This window comes from Rhamphochromis longiceps, linkage group LG5 (genome assembly GCF_057381845.1).
Source record: "Rhamphochromis longiceps isolate RC_006_pf linkage group LG5, R_longiceps_female_GT1.1, whole genome shotgun sequence".
Lineage (NCBI taxonomy): Eukaryota > Metazoa > Chordata > Actinopteri > Cichliformes > Cichlidae > Rhamphochromis > Rhamphochromis longiceps.
The window spans coordinates 42149737-42164736 of NC_140561.1; the positions used below are offsets into that span (position 1 = coordinate 42149737).

The 15000-nt window shown below is 46.6% G+C and overlaps 1 protein-coding gene across 6 annotated transcripts in view; it reads right to left on the reverse strand.

The window, feature by feature from the left end:
• The window catches only part of rnf123 (ring finger protein 123), a 106396-nt gene that overhangs the window by 66987 nt on the left and 24409 nt on the right, over positions 1-15000 (reverse strand). For all 6 annotated transcript variants that reach the window (XR_014911827.1, XM_085407712.1, XM_085407711.1 and 3 more), the window contains exons 29-34: positions 12887-12974; positions 11587-11674; positions 7894-7978; positions 2083-2222; positions 696-752; positions 452-583 (exon numbers count right to left, since the gene is read on the reverse strand). Coding sequence is in view for 5 of the 6 variants with exons in the window: in XM_085407712.1 (XP_085263838.1) it covers positions 452-583; positions 696-752; positions 2083-2222; positions 7894-7978; positions 11587-11674; positions 12887-12974 (590 nt within the window). In the remaining variant the exon portion in view is untranslated. The remainder of the gene's footprint in view (positions 1-451; positions 584-695; positions 753-2082; positions 2223-7893; positions 7979-11586; positions 11675-12886; positions 12975-15000) is intronic.

Genomic DNA, 15000 nt, shown 5'->3' on the forward strand with positions numbered 1-15000 from the left:
AGGTGACATCATCTCCATCTCCTCCTGAGGAAACTTCTCCTGGCGTTGTGGGCGGGGCTGGAGCTGAACTGAAGCTTTTTTAATATTCGTGTCTGCTTCCTGTTCTGGAGCTCCAATAAGGAGCAGCAGCTGTGATCACATGACAGCGCTCTGCAGCCCGACGCCACTCACATTTATCTCTCTGCTGGCTGTTCTCGTGCTGCTCTGATGATAAGCAGCCAATTAATTCAGTCTGACTAACAGACCGAAGGCTGTAGTTGTTTTAATTCACGATTCGCTGAAGTCGCCGCACAGACCGTCTGTGACATCACACGTTTTTGTTTGAACCCAATAAAAACAGTTTTATCATCGACTGTGCAAGAAAAGATCAAAATCACATTACCTGGTCTGAAACCGGCCAATAACGAGCTCCGACTGTGTCGCAGTGAAACTAAACCCGGCAGCGCCTCACCTGAGCGAGCCGTCTGAGCAGCAGCTCCGCGGAGGGGCGGGACCAGTCCAGGAAGATCTCAGGCACCAGAGTCACGGTCATCTCGAGCACCCGCAGCAGGCTGACGGACAGGTCGAAGCAGGTCGCACACACCTGCAGGTGACAGCGCTAATCAGAAGCTGCAGGTTAACCTGTGGGCGGTGACCACACCTGTCACACCTGAGCCGCGTTACCTGAGCGAACCCGGCTGAGTGACTCAGATTACCTTCAGCTGACGAGTGTCCACAAAGTTCCTCTCTGGACGCTCCGCGGCCTGCTGGATCTGTGAAGACACAACCAATCAAAAAAAAAAGCACCTGTCGCAGCTGTTTCTGCCCCGCCCCGTTAAGTAACCTCCTCCTTTCTGATTGGCTGCCCCAACTAACAGAATGTTTGAGCAGCATGTGGATGGAGCTGTCCCTCTATGACTTCATGCAGATCCAGAGGGGGCGTGGGCTCACAGGCGTCGCTGTGCACGCACTGAGGCAGCTTTGAAGGTGCCGGCTTTCTGCCTGAACCTCTGCAGGCGTGAAATCGAGGAGCCGCGTCGAGCTTCGCGTTCGCCAGTTTGAACCGAAGCAGCAGACGAGGAGGTGGACAGCGAGGAACGGAAACATGAGCCTAATCTCTGAAACGTTGCGAGCGCTGGCCTGGCTGAAAATACCCCGGCGCCCCGCAGGAATACGATCAATTACAGCGCTGAGTGGATGATTCGCTGCAGGATTTCCAGAAAAGCCCGAATAATCTTATTAAAGGGAAACAAAGCTCAGAGCTAAAGCTGACACTCCTCAGGCTGGGCTCGCTCTCGTGTTTCACTCAGAGGTCAAACACGCTGCGAACACATCCTCAACCTTCAGTTCACAGCAAAGCACGACGAGCAGGAAGTGAGGTCGGCCCGGCCTCAGCTGCGAGTGTACCTGCGAGGTCACAGTGGGCACACCTGTCAGGTGATGTCGTGTCAGCACGGAAACTAGGAACCGCTTCCTAAACCTGCGCTCTGTGTAACATCCAGCAGGGGGCGACTGCACTGGTTTTATAAAGAAGTCTGTGAGAACAGGTCCTGCTCGTCGCCCGAGGACGCGGGGGCCACGTTTGGATGGATCTGACCTTAGACCAGTTTTAGAGGAGCTTTCAGGTTCAGAGGATGTTTCTCCATCGTGGTCAACGCGTGGCGGAGCAGCAACCTGCACGTGTGGACGCCGAGCTGCTGAGCCGTGCACGGATTTATCAGAGCGCTGATTGAAGGTTGTCGGCCTCGTCCCCGCGCTCAGAGTCCTCCAGGTCCTCTGAGCATGCGGACGATGCTGTGGGAATGTGGGAAATCTGAAGCAGACTGAAACGAATGATCTGCGTTTATGAAGAGCTCCAATCAAACTTTACTTCAGTATCAGTAATTAATAAAGTGAGTCGGAGGTACTGAGTATAAATATTAAAGACATTATTAAACATGCTGTAACGGGACATGAATACTAATGAGAGAATTTCAGGGTTTTTAAGCACTCGTCGTTTCTGTTGATGTTTAAATAATGAGAGTTGGTGTTTCTGGACCTTCTATTCAACGCCGCGTCCTGCGCGTCCTCCCCCGCACCTGCTGGGACTCTGGTTGTTCTTACCTCCTGGATCATGCCGATGAACTCTGAGAAGGCCCAGTTGAGTTGGTTCAGGACGCTGTTGAGGAAAGAGGCGGCCATGTCTTTATCCATGCTGAGCAGCTCCGCCATGTGTCTCTGCAGCAGCAACGACGGGCACGGCTCTGAACCAATCAGATGACAATTCAATTCAATTCAATTTCAATTCAATTTTATTTATATAGCGCCAAATCACAACAAAAGTCGCCTCAAGGCGCTTCATAGATACAGAGAAAAACCCAACAATCATATGACCCCCTATGAGCAAGCACTTTGGCGACAGTGGGAAGGAAAAACTCCCTTTTAACAGGAAGAAACCTCTGGCAGAACCAGGCTCAGGGAGGGGCGGGGCCATCTGCTGTGATTGGTTGGGGTGAGAGAAGGAAGACAGGATAAAGACATGCTGTGGAAGAGAGACAGAGGTTAATAACAGATATGATTCAATGCAGAGAGGTCTGTTAACACATAGTGAGTGAGAAAGGTGACTGGAAAGGAAAAACTCAATGCATCATGGGAATCTCCGGCAGCCTACGTCTATTGCAGCATAACTAAGGGAGGATTCAGGGTCACCTGGTCCAGCCCTAACTATATGCTTTAGCAAAAAGGAAAGTTTGAAGCCTAATCCTGAAAGTAGAGATAGTGTCTGTCTCCTGAATCCAAACTGGAAGCTGGTTCCACAGAAGAGGGGCCTGAAAACTGAAGGCTCTGCCTCCCATTCTACTTTTAAATACTCTAGGAACAACAAGTAGGCCTGCAGAGCGAGAGCCAAGTGCTCTAATAGGGTGATATGGTACTACAAGGTCATTAAGATAAGATGGGGCCTGATTATTTAAGACCTTGTATGTGAGGAGCAGGATTTTGAATTCTGGATTTAACAGGAAGCCAAAACAGGAGAAATCTGCTCTCTTTCTAGTCCCTGTCAGGACTCTTGCTGCAGCATTTTGGATCAGCTGAAGGCTTTTCAGGGAGTTTTTAGGACTTCCTGATAATAATGAATTACAGTCGTCCAGCCTGGAAGTAATAAATGCATGAACTAGTTTTTCAGCGTCACTCTGAGACAGGATATTTCTAATTTTAGAGATGTTGCGCAAATGGAAGAAAGCAGTCTTACATATTTGTTTAATATGTGCATTGAAGGACATGTCCTGGTCAAACATGACTCCAAGGTTCCTCACAGTGTTACTGGAGGCCAAGGTAATGCCATCCAGAGTAAGAGTCTGCTTAGAGACCATATTTCTAAGCTTTTCAGGGCCGAGTACAATAACCTCAGTTTTATCTGAATTAAGAAGCAGAAAGTTAGCGGCCATCCAGGTCTTTATGTCTTTAAGACATTCCTGCAGTTTAACTCATTGGTGTGTGTTATCTGGCTTCATGGACAGATAGAGCTGGGTGTCATCTGCATAGCAGTGTAAATGTATGCTATGTCTTCTAATGATGCTGCCTAAGGGAAGCATGTATAATGTAAACAGAATTGGGCCTAGCACTGAACCCTGTGGAACTCCATAATTAACCTCAGTGTGTGAAGAGGACTCTCCATTTACATGCACAAACTGGAGTCTATTAGATAGATATGATACAAACCACTGCAGCACAGTACCTGTAATACCTACAGCATGTTCTAATCGCTCTAATAGGATATTATGGTCGACAGTATCGAACGCTGCACTGAGGTCTAGCAGGACAAGCACAGAGATGAGTCCACTGTCAGAGGCCATAAGAAGATCATTTGTAACCTTCACTAAAGCTGTTTCTGTGCTGTGATGAGCTCTGAAACCTGACTGAAACTCTTCAAATAAACCTCTGCAGATGATCTGTTAGCTGTTTGACAACTACTCTTTCAAGGATGTTTGATATAAAGGAAGGTTGGAGATTGGCCTATAATTAGCTAAGACTGCTGGGTCTAGAGATGCTTTTTGAGTAAAGGTTTAACTACAGCCAGCTTGAAGGCCTGTGGTACATAGCCGATTATTAGAGATAGGTTGATCATATTTAAGATCGAAGAATTAATTAATGGCAGGACTTCTTTGAGCAGTTTTGTAGGAATGGGGTCTAAAAGACAGAGGACAGGTGAGCAGAGAGAAAGCAGAGGACCGGACGCTGCCCGGCCCGCCCCGGCAGCAGCAGCAGGTGTAGGACGCCGTGTGGACAGCGTTACAGACATTCGCCGTTTCCTCTATGTGCATGTACAATGACAATAAAGGCCTATTCTATTCTACTCTATTCTATTCTACATGTCTGTCATATTCTTCAAAACCAAAGCAAACATGAGTGAAAGGAAACGGGACACCGAGGGAAAACGGTCACAGACACGCAGAGGAGGGACGGAGGAGGAAGGACACGGCAAAGAGAGCAGGGAACACTGAGGAGAGGAGGAGGAGGCAGCAAATAGATGAAGGACGGCTCTCTGGCGCTTCGGCCTCCTCCGGGAGCTGACGGCAGCTCCGTGGAGTCATTAAATCCAATCCTCTCTGCCCTCTGAACAATATAACAAAAAACACCCGCTGAGTCTCAAGTACGATGCTGTGAGATGCGTCCCAGTTGGGGTTTATTACTGGGGCGGGTTTTGATAATTAATTTATCGATTGGCTTGAATAACGTGATATCGATTCATTAAAATCCTGAATCGATTTTTTAAATATAAATTTATTTTGCCCAAAACGCCAGAATCTCAGGTTAAACCTCACAAAATTTAAACAACCACCAAAACAGTAAATGAGAGCAGGAACACGATTCTGCACGAAGACATAAACACAAAGGGGGATCTGAGGGGATCTGCGCCATCTCGATGGTCTGTTAGGTCCAAAGACGGTGGTACTGCCTGGGTCTGCCTTGAGCTGATCCCCGGTTGGGCCCTGCTGATTCGACTCCCTGAATGCTGCAGTTTTATCGTGGGGGTGTTGATTCCTGTGCATGAGAGTTTCTATAGAGAGGTGTAAATATGGGCTGTCTGGATACACGAATGTGATGAGGCTGAGAGCCATACAGGGGTAAAGGGGTGGGGGGATGGTGGGAGGGGTTCACATGATGGGTTTTCTGGTTTCCTCACTTTTTTTTTTTTTTTGAGTTCTTTGTTTTGTTTTTGTTTGTTTTAAAAAAATTCTGTAATTATCAATGTTGTTATGCTATTATTATTATTATTATTATTATTATTAAAAAGAAAAAATATGTAGTGATCTGAATTATAATATTTGTGACTGTCTGAAGCAAAGTTTCCCAGATTCAAATCGAATCGATTCTAGAAACCAGTGACGATACCCAGTCCTATTTATTACTGGGATTACTGAGTTTTTCTGGGCTCCTTCAGCACAGCTACAGATTTGATTTCTTATGACTGAAGGAAACTAAAAAATAAAAAGTGCCGGAGCCGTTTACACGGAGCACAAATATGAATCCAATTAACAATGAAACGAAGCTATTAGGCCTCGAGCTTTAAACCGAGGCAGCCGCCACGAGCGCACAGCAGCTGCATTATGAGCACCACCCAGACCGCCTCCGCCTTTTATACTTGTCCGTTTTTCCACCGAACGACGTCCAAAGATGAGCTCACAGTAAGACAACAATCCAACAGAGTTTCTGTAATGAGTCATAATGAAGAACGAAGGAAAAAGCTCGATGTGGACATCACGCGAGACAGACTCCAAGTATCCAGAGCAGGATGTCGAACTCTTCTTCTGCTGCGGGAAACAAACAGCTCACTTTGGTCTCAGGCCAGACCAGCGAGCGCCGCGTCAGCGTGAAGACGTTCAACGACACGTGTAACCTGTGACGTGCGAGCACGCCTCACTTTGAATGCCTGTTGCCTGTCAGATGATAAGAAACGAGTCAAACTCTCGACTGTCCTGTGATTACCAAACAACCTTTCTGCTCATTTTTGGCAGTAATCTATTTTAAAGTCAACAGTGAAAAAAATGGAATTTTTTATTTTTTTTATTTAAACCTTATAGTACATAGAAAAGAATAGAATAGACTAGAATAATCCTTTAATTGTCCCACAAGGGGAAGTTTGGTTGTAACAGCAGCCAAAACGACACATATTACCATAACTGTTATTATTATATTACTAAATCACCTGAACGGTGGGTCTTTATCACCAAGAAAAGAAACAGACTCTGAAATAACTTTCAAGAATTGTCCACAGACTGGAGTCTTTGCTGGGCCAATTCTGGCCCCTGGGCCTTATGTTTGACACCCCTGATCTAAAGCAAAAAATGACAAAGATTCAGATCAGCTGGAGAGGAAAAAAAAAAACCCTCAACGGGGGCAGCTGTGCCTCCAACCTGAAACGCTGAGTATCGACCGAGTTCCACCAGAGGGTCGTTTATAGATTAAGTACAACGTGCACTTCTGGCTGAGTCAGGCTCAGGAGGCTCAGGAGAGCAGAAGGAAGGGAGCAGGAGACAGAGACAGCGAGGACAACACTGGGAGAGGTGAAATGATGAACTTACTCTGGAAACTAGCAATGGACAGATCTCCTGAAAGGCATGCAAAGGAGAAGCACAGAGAAGTCAGCGTCCGTGCAGGAGTAAGACTCTGGTGGGACACAAACAGGATTCAGCACCACGGACAGAGCTTCTGTCCCAGTTCATATTCACGACACAGTCACTACCACGCCCTCTGACTTCAGCCACGCCCTCCGACCCATGCCACGCCCTGAGTCTGACCGATTACTCATCTTTAACCTCTGGTGTTTGCACTCTCAGTGTACCACCCTCATCCATCCCTCAGTTTTAGAGACGAGGAGAGGGGTTCGAGCTCTGTGCCTGCGCTCTGTACGCTGACCCAGCAGATCATCAGCAGGAATAACAAACTGGGAAACACGAGCGCCCAAACCTGATGGGAGGCGTAGCGTAGTGTAGTCGGCATGCTGGACGTAGAAGAGGCAGTGGCTCTATCACTCCGTCTCTATTCTGTGTTTATTCTGTCTCTACTGAATCTCTATTCTGTCCTTTGGGAGTGCGCTGAGAAGCTGGAAGGAGCACTCCGAGTGAGGCAGACAGATCCAAGACAGTCAGTGAAGAGGAGGAGGAACTGAGGGAAGCTACGAAGAGGACGAAGATTGGACGGTGCAGATAAAACACCTGTGCAGGTATGGAGACGTCCAGGAGAGAGGCTGGTGTATAACTGACCTAAAGTAATGAATGAATTTCCCCTTTAAAAGAATTTAGTGAGCTACTTTCCTTTTTGCACTGTTGTTATTTGAGTGTGTCGAGCAGTTTTATTGCATTTGGCTTTTATTTTTCCACCCTGAGCTCTTTAAAAACCCACTGAGGAGCGTCACAGAGTCAGTGAGGGGGTGCAGGGCAGGTGTTTTTGGATGCAGACGCTCCCATAAAGCACCGCAGGCCGGGATCAGAGGGCGTGAACGGGCTGCTAAAGTGCCTCCACGTGACGATCCACAGCTCGGCGTGCGAGGACCGAGCAGCGCTTCACTCTGAGAGCAGATGTTTCTGCATGATGTCGACGGCGAGTCGAGGCCGTCTGTGTTTTTCAGCACAAACACTGAAGCGCTGCAGAGCCGCTTCCTAAAATAAAACGTCAGTCTTCATCTCGGCACAAACATCACACACAACTTTGGTGATTCATTTCTGACGTTCACCTCCACAAACGCTGATGATTAAAGCCGTAAATCACAGCGAGCTGCGGCAAAAATAAACTGCAGACGAGGCCGCCGCCTCAATTTATTTATGGAAATTCATGAAAGAGCGAGCACCTGAACCGGGAGCGTGCTGCAAACCAAGAGGAGGAGACGGGAGCTGATGACAGGCATGCACAGACAGAACAGCAAAGAGCACCTACTCTGCAGACTGGGCAGGTTGGCATCCTCGGGTTTGGTTTTCAGCAGATGAGGGAGGCGAGTGTATCTGTAGCCAAAACCACAACCCTGAGGAAGAGAGAGGGATGAAGGTCAGCAGAGCTGCAGGGAGACAGCTTCTCTCAGTCAAACTGCAAAAACACTGGAGCATTCTTCTTGGGAAGAATAAATCTCATTAAAATGGTAATCCTACCGAAAATATTATATCCCACAGGCATGTTGTTTGCAATCTTGAAATCAGAAGATATTAAAGTAATTAACAAGGCTATGGTGGATTTCATTTGGGCAGGAAGAAAACCCAAAATTAAATTGGAGACACTACAGTTACCGAAAGATCTGGGTGGGTGGGGAGTGCCAAACATAGAAAATTATGTCCTCTCAACACAAGCGAGGATTCTTTCTTCCTGGATACATGAACATTCTGATCTGCCATGGCTAAATATTGAGGAAGTATTATGTAAACCATCCTCACCTGTTAACTTCTTAGGGAAACGTCTAAATGACTTACCTCACGTAATAAAGCATAACCCACTGATATATAATGCTATGTGGACGTGGGGAAAACTGAGAAAAATTTTTAACAGTAGTCTTCCGTTTAATATCTTGTCAACGTTTATAAATAATCCAGACCTTCTGCCACAAAACATAGGGTCAAGCTTTGTGGGATGGCATAAAGTAGGTGTAAAGAGGTTTTATGACCTCTTTAAACATGGTGAGTTTAAATCATTTGAATCCTTGAAGTCCCAGTATTCTATGTCAAAGACTGAGTTTTATAAGTATTTGCAATTGAGAAATTATGTGTTAAAAAATGCTAAAACATTACGAATCTCAACTGCCTCTTTTCGGTTGGAGAAATTTTTTTTGGATAATAGGGAGCATAAACATTTTGTATCAAAGTTTTATTCCGAGATTTATGCCCTAATCGAGGATAAACTGGCATGGTTGAGAAAATCTTGGGGGACGCTGCTTAAATGTGAAATAGATATACAGGCATGGGACAAAATCTTGCTCCTTCCATCCAAAATCTCTGTTTGTAACCGATTTAAAGAACTGCAGTACAAAATTTTGCACAATGTGTATATTTCTCCATATATTTATAGTAAGTATAATATGGGAATATCTCCAAACTGTCTCAAGTGTAAGGTCAGAGTGGGCACTAGATTCCACTGCTTGTGGGAATGTGCTATTATTCAGTCATTTTGGAAAGAGGTCTGCGCCAATATTAGTACAGCCATTGGTCATCAGGTGACAGAAAACCCATTAATGTGTATATTGGGATATATTCCTGTCTCACTGGTACAACATGAGCATGTAATTCAGTCACTGTTAATGTTGGCCAGGAAAAGCATTATGTTGAGATGGGTGGGGGCTGAGCCTCCCTCCATTTCTCTATGGAAGTCGCTCATCATTGAAGTTATGACTCTGATCAGGCTGGGACATTATATTGATGGGAGCTCCCGAATTTGTGTTTACAAATGGAAGAGACCACTGGAAGCACTGGGAGTAACCTATAAACTGGATCCTAGAGGACAACAGTTATGGACATAATGTTGTAATATTCTAGTGCTGTGTAGTGTTATTATTTTGGATGTGAACCAGTCTTATATTTGTTGGGGAAAAAAAGTTAAATAAAAGTTTAAAAAAAAAACAAAAACAAAACAAAACACTGGAGCGTCTGGAAGATGATCGCTGAAGCATCAGTGCTGATCATCTTCCAGACGCTGCTTTACTTCTTGCAGCACTAACACTTCATCAGTGCTGATTTCACTGATTAATTAACAATAAACGATCAATAAATGTTTGTGTTAGACAACAAATACTGAGCAAAAGCCCGAACACGTCACTGTATCTTTGTTAAACGGCCGTGATGACCTAAAGAACTGGTTAAACGCTGATTTTCATCTTAAAGAAAGACGCCATGTCTGCTTGTGCTGACCGGCCTCTCTCGACCACTCAGGGCGGTGCATCCGTCAGTCTGTTCAAAGCTTGGCTGTGATTGGTGACAGCCGCTGCTCCACTTTCACCTGAGGCAAGACAGCGTGAACATGTTAACCCTTTGCGAGCTTCATTTCGTGGAGGATTCCTATAGAGACTGAATGTGTTGGTGCATTAGTCTGAACACTGCGGTCTGCTGATCCTCAGTAAACACCTTCAGTTCTTTCAGCTGTTGCCCTTCATACAGGAGCTGCTTCTACTTTTGCTCCAGTCTCACTCCGACTCTCTGGCCTCGAGCTCAACCTCGTCATCCTGTAAAGATACTGTTCTGTTGTCGGCTTCCTGTGAAGCTCTGCTTCTTTTAAATGTGCTGCATGAACAGACTTCACCGTGGCCCAGAGCTGACGGCAGGATCGCAGCACCTGCTCATAACAGCTGAGCAAGTAAAATTGATTTATAGCGCTTTTCACAGATAAAAACCACAAAGTGCTTTAACACACAAGAAATGGAAATATAAAACAACGTAACTGTAAATAAAACAACATAAGAGGAAATTAATAAAATGCTTTTCTAAATAAAAATGTCTGCAGCTGTTTTTTAAAACAATGAGTCCGTGCAGCGTAGAGACCGTGGGAGAGACTCCACAGCCGTGGGGCGCTGCAGGGCCCTACATGGTCTCCAATATTTATCAGACCTGCTCTAAAGGTTACAGCTAAAATTTTAAAATCAAACCTAAAACTTACAGGCAACCAGTGAAGGGAAGCTAAAACTGGAGTAACACGAGACCTTCTCTTGGAGCCTGTTAACAGTCGCGCTGCAGCCTTCTGCGCCGTCTGAAGACGATTTAAGGCTGATTTGTTAAAACAAGTAAAAGGTTACAGTAGTCTAACCGAGAGGAAGTAAAAGCACGAATAATCACCTCAAGTTCAGGCTTTGACTCCATTAGTCTGAGTTTAGAAACATTCAGTAAATGATAAAAACAGTTTCGGACCGGCTGCTCGAGCGACAGCGAGCTGTCAGACATGGCACCGAGGTTTCTGAGGCTCGATTTTACAGGAGGGTCTAAGAAGCTGATACGCTGAGTTTCTGTCTTATCAGAGTTTAGTTGGAGGGAATTGTCATTTAACCGCTGGTTGATTTCTGTCAACCAATGACTTCAATTAGACAATTTATAAAAGTCAGAAATCCTGAAGGAACAGTACAGTTGGATGTCATCAGCATAGAGATGATAGGAGATATTTTTATAGCGCTTAATAATTTGGCTCGGGGGGAATATATAAAGCAGAACTAGAACTGGACCCAGGACAGGTCCCTGAGGCTCCACGATTCATGAACAGTAAAAGATCTCTCACACAAATATGACATTTTAAAACAACAGCAGTAATCCCAAACAAGTTCTCGAGTCTGTTTATCAGGATGCTGTGATCTACAGCATCAAAAGCAGAGCTGAGATCCAGCAGGACCAGCACTGCGTCCTCTCCAGAGTCTGCTGCCATCAAGACATCAGTGGATACTGTAAGGGAGGCCGTTTCAGTGGGATGCAATTTACAAAAACCAGACTGGAAAGTGTCCATAACTGTTTCCTGGATAAAAATGCAGTTAAGTTGTTCTACTACTACGTTTTCTAAAACCTTCTATATAAAAGGCAGTTTGGATATTGGCCTGTTAGGAGTGTGTGTGTGTGTGTGTGTGTGTGTGTGTGTGTGTGTGTGTGTGTGTGTGTGTGTGTGTGTCTGTCTCACCCTCCACAGTCTGACCAGGATCCAGTTGGTCTGGGCCCAGGGTCTCTGCTCGTACGGAGCCAGCAGGTTCTTCATCATGGCCACTCGCCTGGAATCAGACAGGTGAGCATCAACACGTCACTTCCTGTCAGCTCCGACACATAAACATCATTTCAGTGGGAGCAGCTGTTTCCATGACAGCTGAACAGCTGCTCTGATGCTGCTAACGTCACCGCAGACGTTGAGTGAGCAGAGCTCTGGCTCGGCTCGCACATCAGGCTCGATTACAGCAGCTAAAAAGGCACAAACAATAAAAACAATGCACCCACTTCTCACCCAGCTGTCAGAGTGCGAGCGTGCTACACGTGGAGAGGACTAACACACAGCCCGAGGGCGTGGACCGAGGGAGGAAGCGGCGGCGGCGGCACGCATCGTGCAACTTCCCTGTGAGCAGACAGAGCTGAGGGACGTTTAATCCTGACTGATGCTCAGAAACGATGCCGTGTGTCGTTTAGTGTAAGGAGACAAACTAGGCCGCTCATCACGAGCTGCACGCCGGACACACGTTGATCCATCAGCTGTGGCGAGCTGACACCACATGACATCAATCCCTTCAGGAGCTCCGTTTGTGAGCGCAGCTGTTATTCACATCAGACTGCCCGCCGTCTCTGCCGACGCCCCGCTGCTGGTCCCGCCCTGATGTTTGAACCCTGCCGGCAGGTTTCAGGGTCAGAGGTCAGATGAAAACAGCTCTCAGAGTGGGTGTAGTGCATGGATCCAACTACACCACCCCACAAACTCCAGCATGTTACAGAGGGCACAGCGTGGCTTTATTAAACCCTCTAACAGCCTTAAATGCTGCCAGCCAATAAGAATCCACCATTAGCAGATTTAGACTTTCTATTTTAAATGCGTCTCATCGCAAAGACTCGAGCGCTGCGTCCGAATTCACACAGGAGGGGAGCCGCTGGTATTTAATGTGGCATGCTGATTGGTCGGTTCAAAGACAACTGGAGCCACGGGATTGGACCGCTGCAGGACATGAGCTCACGGCCGCCCCTCTCGGTGGAGCAGCGGTTAGCGCCATCGGCTCACAGCAGGAAGTGTCTCCCCAAGGTCGCAGGTTTCCTCCCACACGCCAAGCACGCGCTCGTTAGCTTAACTGACTGCAGGTGAGAGAGTGAGTGGCGAGTGTGCGTCACCCGCGATGGACTGGCCACCTGTCCAGGTGGGATGGGCGAGTAAGTGTTTACTGATCACTGAAGAGCAGCAGCTCAGTCACCCTGAAGGTTTTTCTGGAAAACAATCAAACCAGACTCACTGCTCCTCCGGGATCCTCTCCACAGCCCTGAGGGATTGTGGGTAACAGACGTAGCTGGCCAGCGCCTGCATCAGAGAGTCTTTGATATCTGTGGAGAGAGAGCAGATCAGAGATTCAAAGACAGCTGGAAAAATAAACATTGCAGCAGGAAAACAGCTTTACTGCGCGTGTGCAGCAGCGCCCCCTGCTGTTTGCTTCCAGGTCGGTCTCACACACACAATCAGTTACACCTTTCTAATGACACACTGTTATCAGCAGGCTCTCACTTTCCCATCCTCTACCCTTCCTCCTCCTCATCTTCAGTCTCCTCATTAAAAATGGCAGTGAGGCGCGTCTAAGCCATTACATCCACTCAGTCTCCTCCGCTGTCCTCCAGCAGGACTTCATAATTAACAGGTCCCGCCTCGCCGTTTGGACCAGACCGCTCGAGGCCGGATTTCCCCGCACGGCGTTTTATCTCAGATGATGGATGGAACTGCTGAGCTCATCATTTCTGCTGCGAGGCGTCCCGCGGTCCTCGGGGGATTCGGTTCATTAGTTATGGTGGGCTCTAGTGCTCGCCCTCCGTCTCCTCGTAGATGCACGTTCGGTATGAATGTGAAGCTGCTACGTCACCTCGTTCAAGTTATCACATTCACACATCCCCGGGCGGGCGGTGTCGACGCCACCCCATCAGCCGTTTCCAGGCGACGGGTCACAAACCGAGGCTAAATGTTCCGTCCTCAGCCTGGATCCAGATCAGCTCTCTGGATTACACCAAGAGGATCAGGAACCTTTGACTGTGGGTGGGACCCATGTGACCTGCTCACACGACACCCTCCTACAGTTCTGGCCAACATGCAAACATCTCCACCCCTGTAAGGTGGTCATTCATAGACAAGAGATAGTGAGGGGCTCAGAGGAGAGCCGCTGCTCCTCTATATGGAAGGGAGGCAGTGGAGGAGGTTCAGCATCTGACCAGGAGGCCCAGCACACACAGCTGGAGATTACAGAACCCACAGAACAGCTGGAGGAGGTGGAGGTCCAGGAGTGGGTGGGTGGAGTAAGTGTTGACCACCCAGCAGGGGGCGCTGCTGCACAGAGGGGCTAGCTTCCTCTGACTGGAGCTGATCTGCACTAAAAGACAAACACGGGTAGAGCAGGGCGATATGGCCAAAAATATTTATCACGATATATATTTGAAAATTTGCGATAACGATATAACTGACGATATAATTGATGCGAGACAAAATACAACTCCACAACATTACTAGTGCAAAAAGACAACCTTCCATTCATTTTCACTTAAACAAGAAGCTGGTTTTTATGTACATTAAAGCTTTATAAAAATGTAACAGTGCAAATGCAAATTCCTTGCTGAAAGTTTGACCAAAAGGCATTTCCAGTAGAAATGGGCTGACATATCCTGAGCATAACCATGTATAATATCCACTGAAGTTAAAAAGAGGTGCTTTGCAACATTAAACTGCAGTGTGCAGTACATGTTTTTCGGACCATAAGGTGCACGGGATTATAAGGCACATTAAGCGAAACAAAGCAGTCAGATAAATCAAACTTTATTAAACTCATTCTTCTTGCTTCCTCCACTTCTGTACCATTGATTCATTAATGTTGAATTCTCTGGCAGCTGCTCTATTCCCATGTTGTTGCAGTATATTAATAACTAACCTCGTATTGTGGATGGATTATCTCAGTTGTTCTCCTGACTGAAGTTTGGTCCGTTTACAGCATCCTGCCATGCGATTGCATTTGTCTCTAACTATCAGGAACCTTCACGTTAACTTTTATAAGTGGAAAAGTGTTAGTGTTCGTCCTCCAGCTTCACTGTTTATGTTATGCTAACATAGCTGTGTCGCTAGCGATCACGTAGCACATCATTATATACCAATTAGCCCAACTTCAGTAACCCTACAAACGTCACTGCTGTTTAGTTTCCTGTCTTCATTTATGTTGGAAGTGATAGCAGAGCTGTACGTTTGATTTTTTTCAGAAATCTCTCAGTCAGAACATGCAATATCATGCTTAGGTAACTAGCGAAACTAGCGAGCTAACTTCCGCTAGCTTCCTGCTAACTTCTAACTCCGTTAAATGTAATAAATTTTGTTTTCATGGAT